General features: G+C 41.4%; 1 protein-coding gene across 3 annotated transcripts in view; it reads right to left on the reverse strand.

Annotated features, from left to right (window-relative positions):
* The window catches only part of LOC138749713 (phosphatidylinositol-3-phosphatase SAC1-like), a 65,397-nt gene that overhangs the window by 47,489 nt on the left and 2,139 nt on the right, over positions 1 to 15,769 (reverse strand). For all 3 annotated transcript variants that reach the window (XM_069911482.1, XM_069911474.1, XM_069911490.1), the window contains exon 2: positions 7,534 to 7,631. In XM_069911482.1, the coding sequence (XP_069767583.1) occupies positions 7,534 to 7,631 (98 nt within the window). The remainder of the gene's footprint in view (positions 1 to 7,533; positions 7,632 to 15,769) is intronic.

Genomic DNA, 15,769 nt, shown 5'->3' on the forward strand with positions numbered 1-15,769 from the left:
CCTTCTGACACCTTTTCTATACGCTGTTGCAATTTGATTTCCACATCCTGTATCAGTCTTTATACAACTGCTAACAGTGTTTTTTTTTTAACCCTTGTGATTTCTTAACTCAGCTTACTGTGATTCTATATCTTCTGATCTGATGTCTGCTCTTTCTAATAATTTAATGTTATTCCTTACTACCAGATCCACACCACCCCCCTCTGCTAACTGCCTATGCTTTCAATGCACTGTGTATCCTTGACTCCATGATGGCCACAACATCAGACCTACCAATCTATACCTGTACTACAAGGTCATCCTCTATTTTTTACGCTGTGCGCATTTAAATACAAAACTTTTAGCCTTGCATTTGTTTTTTTTGTTGACTGTGACTGTTGCGTTGCAATTCATCCCCGTTTCAGCAATCTTGCCCCATCTGCCTGCCCAACCTCACAAACTTCGTACCTGCTATCTCTATTTGTGCACCATCCACCTCTTCCTCTGCCTCTTCACTTTGGTTCCTACCTTCTTGCGAATCCCAGTTTAAACCTCCCCATACCCCCACCACCAACAGCATATCCCTGCCAGGATATTGGTTCTCCTCCAGTTCAGGTGGAACCTGTTCCACTTGTATAGCTTACCCTTTCTCAGAAAAGGTTCCAATGATCCAAGAACTTGAAACCCTGCTCCCTGTATTATCTCTTCAACCACTCAACTGTCTGCACTAACTTCCTGTTCCGTCCTTCCTTAGCTTTCCGCACTGGGAGTAATCCAGAGATTACTCTGGTAATCTCTTGGAAGTCTGGTCTTCAGCCTCTTTCCTAACTCCCTTTCTATGACTTGCTTTCTAGGACCTCTACACCACTCTGTGTGAAAAAACCTACCGCTCTCGTTTTGGACTCCATTAACCCTATGTTCTTCATAGGTTCGTAAACTATAACGTCACCCCTTATGCTCCTATATTCTAGTGAGAATAAACACAGCCTATCCAATCTCTCTTATAAGTTTGCCATTCCACTCAACATTCAGGAGAATTACTTCTGCACTCCTTCCAATTCTATTACATCTTTCCTGTCGTGTAAAGTCAAGAACGATACACAATACTCCTTGAGGCCTGACCAGTATTTTGTATAGCTGTAACATGATATCCCAAATCTTATACTCAATGCCTCAGCCTGGAAAGCAGCATGCCAAGTGCCTTTTTCTCAACCCTCCCCATCTGTGTCATCATTATCAGGAAGCAACAAATTTGCACCCCAAAGTCTCCCTGTACATCAACACTCAAGTTTTCTGTCAGTTCCTATACAAAGTCTGTTCACATTTGACATTAAAAAATGTATACCTCACACTTGTCTGGATTAAGTGCCATCTAACACCACTGCACCCAAATTTCCAACTGATATACTCCCTCAGTATCCTTTCACAATCTTCTTCACTAGTTAGATCTCCAATTTTTTTTTGCGTATCAGTAAGCTTACTAATCAGTATATTTACATTTTCATCCATGATTTTTATATACAGTGCCCTCCATAATGTTTGGGACAAAGACTTTTTTTCCTTAATTTGCCCTTGTGTGCCACTGTTTTAAATTTGTAATCAAACAATTTACGTGATTAAAATGCACATTCCAGATTTTATTCAAGGTTATTTGTATACATTTGGGTTTGACCATATAGAAATTACAGCACTTTTTATACATAGTCCCCTCATTTCATGGCACCATTATATTTGAAACATAGCAATAGTATGTATATTAAAGTAATCATGTTTAGTACTTTGTTACCTTGCATGCAATAACTGCTTTAGGTCTGTGATTCATAGACCTCACCAGGTGCTGAATATCTTCTCTGGTGATGCTCTACCAGGCCTCTACTGCCGCCATCTTCAGCTCCTGCTTGTCCCAAGTTTTCTCTTCAATGTATGGAAGACATGTTCAATTGGATTTAGATTAGGTGACTGATTTGGTCATTCAAGGATTTTCCAGTTTTTCATCTTTGAATAACTCCTTTTTTGCTTTGCAGTATGTTTGGGATTAGTGCCTTATTGTAGGATGAAGTGCTATCAAATGAGTTTGGAGGCATTTGCTTGAACTTTACCAGACAAGCTGTTTCTATGCATCTCAGAATTCATTTTGCTGCTGCCATCAGCAGTTACATCATCAATGTAGATAACTGTGCCAGTATCTGTGGCAGCCATACATGCCCAGGCCATAACACCTGCACCACCATGTTTCACAGATGAGGTGGTATGCTTTGGATCTTGGGCAGTTCTTTACACCTCCACACTTTGCTCTTGTCATCACTCTGAGGTAGGTTAATTTTGGCCTCATCTGTCCACAAGATCTTTTTCCAGAATTCTGCAAGCTCTTTTAAATATTTCTTGGCAAACTGTAATCTGACTATCCTGTTTCTGTGGCTAACAAGTGGTTTGCATCTTGTAGTCTCTGTATTTCTGTTCATGAAATCTTCTGTCAATAGTCGTCATTGACACATCCACACCTGCCTCCTGAAGATTGTTTCTGGTCTGTTGGACAGGGATTTGGTGATATTTCTTCATTATAATGAGAATTTTTCCATCATTAGCACTGGAGGTCTTCTTTGGCCTACATGTCCCTCTGCGATTGAGCTCACCAGTGCGCTCTTTCTTCTTAATGATGATCCAAACAGTTAATTTTAGTAATCCTAAGATTTGAGCGATGTCTCTTACTGTTTTATTCTTGTTTTTCAGCCTCAATGGTTTCTTTGATTGGCAATTCTGGAGGAAGCTAGAGACAGAGACACGCCAGCTATGGCAGGGAGTGCAGGCCATTACAGCCTACAAAGCGAAGTTGAACACTATAGATGGCTGCGATGTGTCACTACCCAATGAGCTGATCATCTTTTATGCCCGCTTTGAGAAGAACCAAACACTGCCTACTAGAATCCCTGAAAAGGCCGAGGATCATGTGATATTGGTCTCTGAGGACAACATCAGAACATCATTCAAGGTGTCAGGCCTGACAGCATACCTGGCAGGTTACTGAAAATATGAGCCAACTAGCTGGTATTCACAGTCATTTTCAACCTTTCTTTGTGGCAGTCAGAGGTTCCCACCTACTTCAAAAGGGCATCAATCAGTCCAGCACCCAAGAAGAGTAGCGTGAGCTGCCTCAACAACTACCGCCCAGTAGCACTAATTTCTACTGTGATTAAATGCTTCAAGAGGCTGGTCATGGCCAGAATTAACACGTACCTAAGCAAAGATCTGGACCCACTGTAATTTGCCTGACATCACAATTGCTCCACAGCAGATGTAACTCCACTCAGTTCCAAATCACCTTGAAAACAGGAATTCATACATACAGCTGCTCTTCATAAACTACAGCTCAGCCTTCAACACCATTATTCCCTCAGTGCTGGTCAAGAAGCTACAAACTCTAGGCAACTCCCCACTCTGTAACTGGATCCTTGGCTTTCTTATTGGAAGACCACAGTCAGTACGAATTGGAAACAATGTCTTCTCCTCACTGATCATCAACACAGGTGCATCCCAAGGATGCGTGCTTAGCCCACTGTTCTACTCATTATACACCCATGGGAGTGACCAGACACAATTTCAATGCCATATAGAAGAATGCTAATGACAACACGGTTGTCAGCAGAATCACAAATGGCAACGAGGAAGCATCCAGGAGGGAGACAGACCAGCTCGTTGAATGGTACAACGACAACAACTTTGCGCTGAACGTCAGCAAAACCAAGGAGATGATTGTGGACTTCAGGAAGAAGTCAGGGGAACACGACCCAGTCCTCATCAAGGGTCAAGAACTTCAAATTCCTGGGTGTCTACATCTCCGAGGATCTGTCCTGGAGCCTCCTTGATGCAATCAGAAAGGCTCACCAGTGGCTATACTTTGTGAGGGGTCTGAGGCAGTTTGGTATGTCTCCAAAGATTCTAGTAAACTTCTACAGGTGTACTGTGGAGAGCATCCTGGCTGGTTGCATCACTGCCTGGTATGGAGGCGCCAACTCTCAGGACAAGAATAAACTCCAGAGGGTTGTTAACTCGGCCTGCGACATCACAGGCACCAGACTTCACTCCATCAAGCACATCTACATGAGGCGGTGTCATAAAAAAACAGCCTCTATCTTCAAAGACCCCCACCCAGGCCATGCCCTCTTCACTCTGCTATCAATGGGGAAAAGGTACAGGAGCCTAAAGACCAGCACTCAGCAGCACAGGGACAGCTTCTTCCCCACTGCCATCAGATTCCTGAATAATCAATGAACCAAAGACACCGCCTTACTTTTCATGCACTACTCTTGTCATTTTTATTTTATGGTTTTTTAATAGTAATGTCATAAGATGATTATAATATGCATGTTTGCACCATGATTCTGCTGCAAAACGCCAAATTTTATGACTTGTTCAAGGCAATAAATCCTGATTCTGATTATGTTGAAAAATGGCAACAACAGACTCCAAACGTGATCAAAAGAAAACCTAGCTCTCTTATAACTGCGCTAATGAAGCAATTAAACAGATCTGAGTAATCACAAACACCTGTGAAGCCAAATGTCCCAATACACCTTACATCCCATTCCCGTAGCCTCCTGAACAACGTGACAGGTCTTAGTCAAAAGCCTTGCTGAAATTGACTTTTCTTAGTTTCTGTAGCATGAATTGTGGAGGATACTATCGGGGCACTGTATGGATTGTGGAGGGTCATATGACCTTCCCTTCTAGAACCCGGTCAGAATGTGGATTGCGGAGGTTCATGTGACCTCTTTAGTTCGAACCTAGTTGGAAGTCACCTTCCCTGCCAATCAATGGTTAGATCAGCTCACAGTTGAGGCTGACGTGCGACTGGTCCTCACAGGACAGGCCCTGCATTGAAAAGCAGCACGTGGAGTTTCTCTGTCTCTCTCTCTGTTCTTACTGCTGCATGGAGACCATCACTGAACTCCAAGCTGCAGGCCATGGGCAGCTTTGTAGGGCCAACTACAATGAGCCCATCCCAGATCCTGAGCCGTACGCAATGCTGGAGACCAGGCTCATTTGGTATACTTGTTGTCATTAATTTACTATTTATTTGTGTGCTGTGCCTGCTAGATAGAGAGAGAGGTAGTGGGCATTGTGTTTATCTCTTGCATTCCAATCGGAAGTTGCAAATGTTTAGCAGCGACTTATTTGCACCCAATGAGTAGTCATTTGTATATTGTTGCTGTGTATGTTAGTCTGTGAATGTGTGCCCTTTTGTGAGTTCCCCTGTATGTAAGTAAAGACCACTGTTTGTTGATAACATTAGTCCAGCTTTGATTCTCTTTGAACCCATCGAACCTATGGTCAACATAGCATTTGGTGCTGCAGGCAGGGTTCAAGGATCCATGCAGTTTTTATGTTTTTGTACAATACTAACCAATTTAACCTTTCCCTGCAACCATCATGTGTGTGGACTCCATTACATTTTTGTCCCATGGCGCACCCCTACTAAGAGGTAGTCAGGTGGAATGTCGAGCCTCATGGCCGGGAAAGGGGCAGAGAAGGGGGAGTGGGGGGGGGGGTTTGAAGTGTATGGAGTGGGAAAACCATCATGTGTGCATGACTTCCAGTTATGTGTGGACTCCCAGTTGTGTGTCTCGTGGCGAGGTGGCAAATTTTCTGACCACAAAAGGGGCACTGAGAAGCAGAGAGGTTTGTAGCGCATGGACTGGGAGATATGCAATGAGGGAATTACCAGGGGAAACAGGAACGACGTGCATACACACACACCATTTCCTTCATTCACAGGATGACTCATCTATAGATGCTGGAAGAGATGGTGGGAAGCGTGGCTGATGAATACGCCGACAGAGCCAACAACTTCATCATTACCAGAGTCCAGCCGTGAACACCGATCCATCCCAATACTGAAAAATGAGATTCTGGCGGGAAACTGTCCAGCTCAGCACATTTTCATATTTCTGTATTAGGAAGGCAATGATTGCCAACCAACTTTACCCCACACATCTGGCGACCCTCGATGGTATGGATGGTTCTAGGGCAGGTCTTCCTGTAAACAATCTGGCCAATTCAAAGTGCTGACTTGCAGAATGAGTCCCCAAATGGTGAGCAGGTCTTGCGAAGGTATGTGCAGACTGTTCAACCAGCAGTGGTCTGAGCAATCGGTGGGAGTTTGAGCAGGAACAGTATCCTAGCACGAGATGCTCTGCAGCCGACATCCCAGCAAAGATGGGTGCTCCCTGGGGGGGTAAATCAGTGGTTCTTAACCTTTTTGTTTCCACTCACATACCACTTTAAGTATTCCCTATGCCAATAGTTGCTCTGTGATTACTCAGAGGGTACATGGGTGGAAATAAAAGGTTGGAATATAGCGCGAAGTGCGAAGGGTCATGTGACCACTCCGGATGGAACCTAGTCAGATGTTACATCACCTGCCAATCAATGGTTAGATCTCCCCACAGTTGAGACACGCAATTGGTCCTCGCAGGTCACGTGGACAGGCCCTGCATTGAAAAGCAACACGTAGAGATTCTCTGACTCTCTCTCTCTCTCTCTCTCTGTGTTCTTGCTGCTGCATGGAGACCATCACTGAACTCCAAGCTGCAGGCCATGGGCAGCTCTATAGGGCCAACTACAATGGGCCTATCCCAGATCCTGAGCCATGGGCAATGCTGGAGACAAGTTTCGTTTGATATACTTGTTAGTTGCATTAATTTACTGTTTATTAGTGTGATGTGACTGCTAGATTAAGAGAAAGAGAGGTGGCAGTCATTGCGTTTTTAACTCTTGTGCTCTCAATCTGGAGCTGAGAATGTTTAGCAGCGATTTATTTGCACCTTATGTGTAGTTATTTGTGTTTTATTACTGTGTACATCAGCTGGTGAATGCGTGTCCTTTTGAGTTCCCCTGTGTGTAAATAAAAACCACTGTTTGTCGATAACACGTGTTCATCCTTGACTTTTTTTGAACCTGTTGAACCGATTCTCAACACAACAGTTAACTCCTCAAAAAAAAAACGTCAGATGACAGAAGGAAGATATCTGCGTACAATTCTAAACAGGATGATTAACACCTGTTGAGAAATTTTATTAATTAAAAAAAAAATGTTTGATGCAAAGTTTACAGCCTTTAGTTTCCTGGCTTACTCCTACTATCCTTTCTGAATAGGGGACCATCATCAGCTTTTCCCCTGTCTACCTTTATTTCACCTATGATTAACAAAGATCCCCAGAAAACACTTCCTTGCTTCCCATAGTAACCACAGATAGACACCTTCAGGCTCCAAGGATTTATCCACCACAATATGTGCCAATATCTCCAACACTTCCTCCAGGTTAAATTGTGTAATTGAGCAGCACAGAGCTCATGGGCTGGAAGGGCCTATTACGGTGCTGTAACTCTAAATTCAATTTTTTTTTAAAATTAACCATGCTCTGGGAGAAAACATTTCTTGTATCTTCTTGAACCCCTTGTTCTAAGAATGTAACCCTTGATCCTAGCCACCTCAGACATTAAAAATATTGATGCTTGCCCAAAGCAAATTTATACTTATTCAAACACACATCTTACCTCCAAGAGTGATTTCATTAGAGACCCGGTCGATCATGAGAACATCATTGGATCCATCATCACAAGCCTCAAAGTAGAACTTTTCTGGTGTTGTGTGCCTAAAAATAATTTTGAAAAGTTACTGGAGTGACATGAGAAAAATATCAAAGTTGAACCTTACCATAGCCAGGAAGCTACATGATGGGAAATAAATTACCATATGCTTCCTACACTTCATTCTGACCACCTCTTTGCCCATTCTCTTTACTTCCAAATTTTTCTGCATACTCAGTTTCCTCAACGCAACAATCCCAACCTCACCTTCAAACTCACAGACAAGGGTAGTACTGTTGTGGTCTGGCACACTGACCTATACCTTGCCAAGGCCAGTCAGATCTCAGATACCTCATCCTATCTACCCTTCCAGCCCATGAGCTTTGTGCTGCCCAATTACACAATTTAACCGGGAGGAAGTGTTGGAGATATTGGCACATATTGTGGTGGATAAATCCTTGGAGCTTGAAGGTGCCTATCTGTGGTTACTATGGGAAGCAAGGAAGTGTTTACTGTGGATCTCACAGGACCCCACCATCTCCAACACCATCACCTCTGGCCACCTTCTTCCCATGGCAGCCAACCTCATTGTCTCCCATCCCTGTATTGCTCACTTCTACCTTCTACCCAAGATACACAAACCAAACCATCTGAGTAGATCCATCATTTCTGCCTCCTCTTGCCCACCCAAATAGTTTCATCATACCTTGACTTTATCTTTTCTCCCCTGGTCCAATCCCTCACCACCAACATCCATGACACCTCACATGATTAAAAGTATAGGAATATGGGCCTAATATGGGCAAATGGGATTCACATAGATTGACATCATAATCGGCGTGGATGAGATGGGCCCTTTTCCTCTGCTGTCTGTTTCCTTGATCCTATCTGTTTGCCAAGGAGAAGGATGTGGAGCTCAGGAAGATAGATGACCCTCTGGAACATTTTGGTATTAAGATGGTGAAGTTGTTCGCTTTCTTGGAACACACAAGAATGAATACGTCCCCAGACTGCACGAGATCATCCCAGAACACTGAAAATCAGGTGTGGGGGGGGAGCGCGGTGGAGGGAAGCAGGGTTGGCATGAAGGGGAAAAAAAAACCGCTGGACTTTTGCCTCTTTTTGTTAGCCACATGTGAGGTGTCAGAAAGCATGAGGAATGCTAAAGGACAAACCAGTAAACAGTAGGGTGGTGAGCCTGTGATTGGGAAATTGTCAGAATTTATATATATTAGAAAAAGCAGAGACTGATTAGGGAGAGAGTCAGCACCACACTGTGAGGTAGAAATTTTATCTCACTAATTTGATTGAGTTTTTTAAGAAGATAACAAAGGTAGTAGGATTGTCTACATTGGCTTTAATAAGCTTCTGAAAAGGTAGACTGGCCCAGAAGGTTAAAGCTCATTGGTCTAAAATTGGTTTGTTGATAGGAGGCAGAGGTTGGTGATGGAAGACAGTTTTTCTGATAACTGGCAGCGTACCACAAGAATTGGTGCTGACATTAGTTATTGTGTTTATAATCTGTCACTACCTTCACCACAGTCGATTTGATTTTTCAAAGGCAACTAAATAGCAAACTTGGCAGCAACCTCCATATCCTGAAAATGACTAACAAAATATATCTGCATTTCTCCTTGGAATTAATTGTACATTAGTCAAACACAATCATTTCTGAGAATTTCCGAGCTTTCATGTCAAATTCAATGTTCCATTTGACTTTCGATGAGTCTGTTACAGCACCAGTGTTGGAATCTGGCAATGTCTGTAAGGAGTTTGTACGTTCTCCTGTGTCTCCGTGGGTTTCCTCTGGGTGCTCCAGTTTCCTCCCACCCTTCAAATTGTAAGGGGGTTGTAGGTTAATTGGGATATTTGGAGAGAATGGGGTCAAAAGGGCCTGTTACTGTGTTATATCTGTATGTCTGACCACACACATCTCTATTTACATAATTAAAATCAATAGCACAAGGTGGTCAGGTGCCATTAACTTTCCTCATCATGCTCTTTTTCAAAAACAGGAAAAGAGTAAAATTGGTTTCAAAGTTCAGATTTATTGTCAGAGTACATATATGATATCACATACAGCCATAAAATTCTTTTTTCCTGCAGGTGAGGCAGAATTACCATTTCTTGGTGATATAAAAATTATATTCAAGATACATATACAAAAGAGAGAAATGTAAAGAAATAAATGTAAACAAACTGCAATACAGAAATAGAAATAAATATTCAGTAATAAATAATATGCAATTCAAGAGTGTTTAAATGAGTCTCTGAGTTTGTTGTTGAGTCTGATGGTGGAGGGTAGCAACCATTACTGAATATGGTGGTACGAGCCTTATGGCACCCATACCTCTTTCCACACCACCCAGCACACCCTCTCTTCTCGCTGCTATCATCAGGAAAGAGGTATGGGTGCCACAAGACTCGCACCACTAGGTCCAGGAATAGCTGCTACCCCTCCACCATCAGAATCCTCAACAATAAACTCAATCAGGGATTCATTTAAGGATTCTTACTTTTGCACTTTATTTTTTCCCTCTCTGTATTAAATATTCAGTTTGTTTACAATTCTTTATTTGTTTACATGTGCACATTGTGTACAGTTTTTTTCGTATTACCAATAAGTGGTAATTCTACCTCGCACACAGGAAAAGGAATCTCAGGGTTCTACGTGATGTTATAAATGTTATGCTCTGACAATAAATCTGAAAAATCTTGCCTGCTGGCAGCAGTGTGAACAAAGCATGTCCCAAGTGGTGTGGATCTTTGCTGCTCCTCTTCAACAGCAGCGTTTCAAATAGATTTTTTTTTAAATCGATGATGGGGAGAGTTTTGCCTGTGATGTACGAGGCTGTGCCCACTGCCTTTTGCAAGGCTTCCCACTCAGAGGTATTGGTACTCCCATACCACACCATTATGTAGCTAGTCAGCACACTTTCCACCACACATCTGTAGAAGTTTACTATGGTTTTCAATGTCATACCAAACCTCTGGAAACTCCTGTGGAAGTAGAGGCGCTGATGTACTTTCTTCATGGTGATATTAGTTTTGGGCCCAGGAAAGGTCCTACGAGATAGTGACTCGCATGAATTTAAATTTGCTCACCTCTCCACCCCTGATCCCCTAATGGGGATCATACACCTCTGGTTTTCCCTTCATAAAGTTCACAATCAGCTCCTTGTATTGGGTGACATTGAGTGCAAGGTTAGTGTTAGTACGCCATTAAGCCAAGTTTTCATCGTCTCTCCTGTATGCTGACTCATTGCCTCTTTTTGTACCAAAAATACACTAGCAAATGCAGCTGTGATGTTTCATTCATCCTTTATTACCAATCTAAAATTGTTTCCTGCAGCACACAATATATATGTGATGATGTCATATGGACGGTGAAAATAACAGTCAGCACTTATACAAACTACAATAACTACTTGGACTAATAGGGCAAATTACAATTAAACTACAATGTAAATATGACATGTTAAGCAGCCAAGTCACTGTTACAAAATCCCTCAGGCATTCTGGAGGATGTCTTTCCCTTTTTAATATTCTCGGCGAGGTAGAATTCACTGGGAGCCTTTGTGACTTCCCGGTCTCTGTCTATTTTGGGCAGTACTTCTTCCTCAGTTGGTGGTAAGGATTGTGAACTTTGTCTTTGGTGAGCACCATTTGAACGTGGCATAGGACTGCTCTGCTGAGCAGGATGTAGTGTAGGATTGCCGTGTTGAGCATCGAGGGGGAAATCAGCTTCTGAAGATATTCCTGGAACATTGTTGTTGGGGTGAACCCACAATGGAAACTCGTTGGAATCACAAGCAGTGAGTGCGGCCACTGGATCATTCACTGCTCTTAACTGGTCAATGTGGAGTTTCCATATTTTTGTTCCCCCATGTGAAATTAAAAACAGGGATTCAGTTTTTTAAGAATCAAGTCTCTTACCCATGGCCCCCTATTGTCACGGTAGTCCTATTCTAGTACTTGCTCTCCAACTTCCAGAGATCTGGTAGGTTTACTTGGAAACGTGGATTGTTCAATGCAAAAGTCAATATTAAGGTGCAGTGTGGAAAGTCTTGTCCTTAAGTCTCGCCCAAACATCAATTCTGCTGGTGTTTGTTTGGTAGTAGAATGTGGCGTGTTTCTATTTGCTAATAGAAAATTGTTTAGGAACTTATTAGCTTTCATGGGCTTTTAAAAAAAAGTTTGCACAAAACATTCCACTTCATGCTTGGGTGGTAGGATGCTGATGTGTCGTATATTGTTATTACGTAGGAATACCTTAAAAGCATCAAATACAAACTGCAGCCCATTATCAGAGACTAGTTCTATTGGTAATCCATATGATGCAAATTTCGTAGTCTTTCATTTGTCTGGTTTGTTGTTGTTGTTCTCATGTGTAACATTACTGGCCATTTAGAGTGTGCATCAACAACAATAAGGAAGTTTTCTCCCATAAAGGGACCAGCGAAATCTGTGCCATGATTACAATGGCCATTTCTATGAGTTAGCTTCAACCTGAGATGCATCTCCTGACAAATACAACATTCTTCTCACTGTTTGTTTAATATCAATGTCCATTGATGGCCACCAGATATGTATACATGCCAAAGCTTTCATTCAAACCATCCCTGAGTGATTATTGTGGAGCTCTGATAACATGGCAGCCTGCCATTTTGTAGGAATGATTCTCCTAGTCCCCCATAATAAACAACCTTCTTCAATTGATATTTCATTGCATAATGTATAATAAGATTTCAGTTTGGGAGAAATAGCTTTGGCCTCGGGCCACCCATTTAATGTGAAATATAGGACATTTGACAGTATAACTTCTTTCCGCACTTATTTGCTGATAATCTTTGCTGTAATTGGTAAGGACTGAAGATGTTCTTTATTAATAGCTGTAACTTCTGCCAGCTATTTAATTATCTCAACTAAATGTTCAGTTTCAGGTAGAGGTAAACGAGATAGGGCATCAACATAGCCATTTTGTGTTGCTGGTTTAGGTTTCAAATCATAATCATATGGGTGAACTGCATGGCCCACCTTTGAATTCTTGATGCATATCGCACTGGTATCCCCTTTTTAGGGCCTAGAATCAAACTCAGTAGTTTGTTGTCTTTTACCAAGGTAAACTTTCTACCATATTAGTATTGGTGCAATTGTTTGACACTGAATATTATGACGAGTCCTTCTTTTTCTCATTGTGCATAATTATGTTCACAAGCCATCACCGGGAGGCATAAACCACCATTTGTTTCCCTTTTTCCATCACCTGTGATAACACTGTCCTTAAGCCCAAAGGCAAAGCAGCAACCGCAAGGATCACCTCATTTTCTGGGTTGTCATTTGACGTTAGCAGTTCTTTTAAACGATCAACCACATTACTTGTCTCTTCGTTCCAGTGCCATTTCTGTTCTTTTCTTAACAATTGGTTCAGCGGGCTGCATAGCGTTGACATATTTTGAATGTGCTTCCGATAATGGTTAACCAAACCCAGGAATGATTGCAATTCAGCTTTATTGGATGGGTAGGGTGCTCTGCGGATGGCCTCAGTACAGTGGTATCCAATCAAACTTTTTATTATTAATAGTAAATCCCAAATATGCTAGGGAAGGTACCATAAATAGATACTTGTCTTGGCACAGACTGATGTTTGTTTGTTGTAAGCCTCCCACATTTATCCCGTGCAACAATTTGTTCATGACTGCTGAACCTGTGGGGCTCATTGCTGTGGTTGCTTTGTGTTTCTTCTTTAAATCTTCTCTTAATGCTTAGAGTGTAAAGGCAACTCATTACGATCCTCATCTCCAATCTGTTGTGTATTCTATGTTTAGTAATACACTAGCACGCGGAGACGTATTGTTTAACTCAACCTTTATTTGTAATCTAAAATGGTTCCCCACAGCGCACGTGCGCACACACACGAGACGACTTCATATGGATACAAGCGTATATTCAAAACACAACCCACTCCCGTGAAATCATAAGCAAATTTGTAGATGGCGCTATTGTCGTACTGAGCCGCTCAGTCACAAGTGTAAAGCAAGTGGAGCAGGGGGATAAGAATACAGCCCTGTGGTGCTCTGGTAATGATTGGAAATTGTGGAGGAGATATTTTTGCCAATCTGTACTGATTGAGGTCTGGAGGTGAAGAAATCCAAGATCTACTTACACAGTGGGGTACTGAGGTCCAGGTCTTGGAGTTTAAAGATGAAAAGATAAGATTGGGGTGTGGGGAAGAATTCCCAAATTAGTATTTTCTGTTCTCATTTCAGGATCCCAGCATCTATGCTATTCTATTTATTTAAAATACTCTACTGACTGGCAAAATGATTTTGTAATACAATATTCATCCTCCAGGCATTTACAGATAAGATTTACATCACCTCTCATATCAAAGGTAGAAATCAAAAAGATATGCAATTGGAAATAATATGCAATATTTCAAAAGCTATAAAATGTTTGATACAATGTTATATGTCTTCAGAGGTCATCAAATGACAGTGCTGGTCACTTGTTTGTCTACAAATCATTTTCAAATTAAAGAGCCGTCAAAAATTCCAGAAAATTGACTAAAAATAAACGCTTGCTTTTGACATAAAAATGCCCGAATGCTTTAAAGCCCAAACTTTCGCCAAGAAGGAAATACTCCAAAATAAACAAAGGTGCTATATAGATTACTAAGAACCATCTTTTGTCTGCCCAGTAAGATGGATATAAAACATTTCCACTGCATCATTTCAAAGGTGACCAAGAGAGGTTTTGTTGGTATCCTGTCAATATTTATCCCTGTTACTGTCACGCTGATTTTCACTAATATTGATCTGTGTAAATTGCCTGCTGTATTTATGCATTTCAACAGGGATGGGTAATCAAATTGCTACAATATAAAAAAACATAAAATGCTGGAAATTCTCGATGGATCAGGCATCATCTGTGAATGCTTGACTGAATATATATAGCATTTTCAGTTTTTATTTCAGATTTCCAGAAGCCACAATTTTTTACTTAAATTTTAAAATTTAGACATACAGCATGGCCCATGCCGGCCAATTATACCCAACTGACCTCATTTCCAAGGGTGGGAGAAAACTGGAGCCACTGGGGAAAACTCAGAGACATGGGGAGAATGTACAAACTCTTTAAAGACAGCATGGGATTCAAACTCCTGCCCTGATCGCTGGCGCTGTAACAGTGTTGCACTAACCACTACCACAACCATGCCACCAATAAAGACTTTATCTTTAAAATTGCCCGTTAACTGTTAAAAGGGATTTGCAATTAAAGGCTTATTTATTTATGAGATCATTAAGTAACTATTCATTGATTAAATTTTCATTATAGTCGGATTTGAGAACACGACTAAAGATGTCCTTACACAATTATATTGTGTTCTGGTTAGATACTACCTGAAGTATTAAGATCATCTGGCCCATCAAGCCTTCTCCACCATTCAATAAGATCATGGCTGATATGACCATGGACTCCACTCCATCTATGTGCCTTTTGCCCATAACTCAATTTCCCTACACTGCAAAAAATCTAACTGTATTAAATATATTCAATGAGGCAAAATATACAGCTTCTTTACGCTGTGAATTCCAGACTTACTACAATTGAGAAAAGCAGTTTCTCCTCATCCATAGTTGACCTATGCTTTAATTCTATTGTACCTGACTCCACCCCTGTTGCCGGCAGTGCATTTCATGTACTGCTTTATTCCAAACCTTGCATCTTCAGTAAAAAGAGCTTTATCATTCTCAGCCTCAAAAGTTTTAATTCCCTCAACCACGACAGTTTATTGGAGAATGCAAAGTTCCAATTTGTAATCCAGAGGTAAAATGTGCTCATTTTTGAATTAGTTTTAAGATCAGATCCCTTTAGCTAGTTGTTCCCATGTAGTATTCCCTATGACATCGGTGCTCTGTGATTAGTCAGGGTTTGCTTAAGGTGGTATGTGGGTGGAAAGAAAAAGTTTGAAAACCAGTTTTAATCATACCTAATTGATTCGTTATACGCACGGTTTCATAACTCCAAAGGAAATGGACCAAAGACAATTTTTCTCAAGCAAAATATTTCAGTAACAATTAGGCCTACAGCAGTGATTCTCAACCTTCATTTCCCACCTTAAGCAATCCCTTAGTAATCACAGAGCACTGATACCATAGGGATAGTGGCATGTGAGTGGAAAGAAAAAGGTTGAGAACCA

This window comes from Narcine bancroftii, chromosome 1 (genome assembly GCF_036971445.1).
Source record: "Narcine bancroftii isolate sNarBan1 chromosome 1, sNarBan1.hap1, whole genome shotgun sequence".
In the NCBI taxonomy this organism is placed as follows: domain Eukaryota; kingdom Metazoa; phylum Chordata; class Chondrichthyes; order Torpediniformes; family Narcinidae; genus Narcine; species Narcine bancroftii.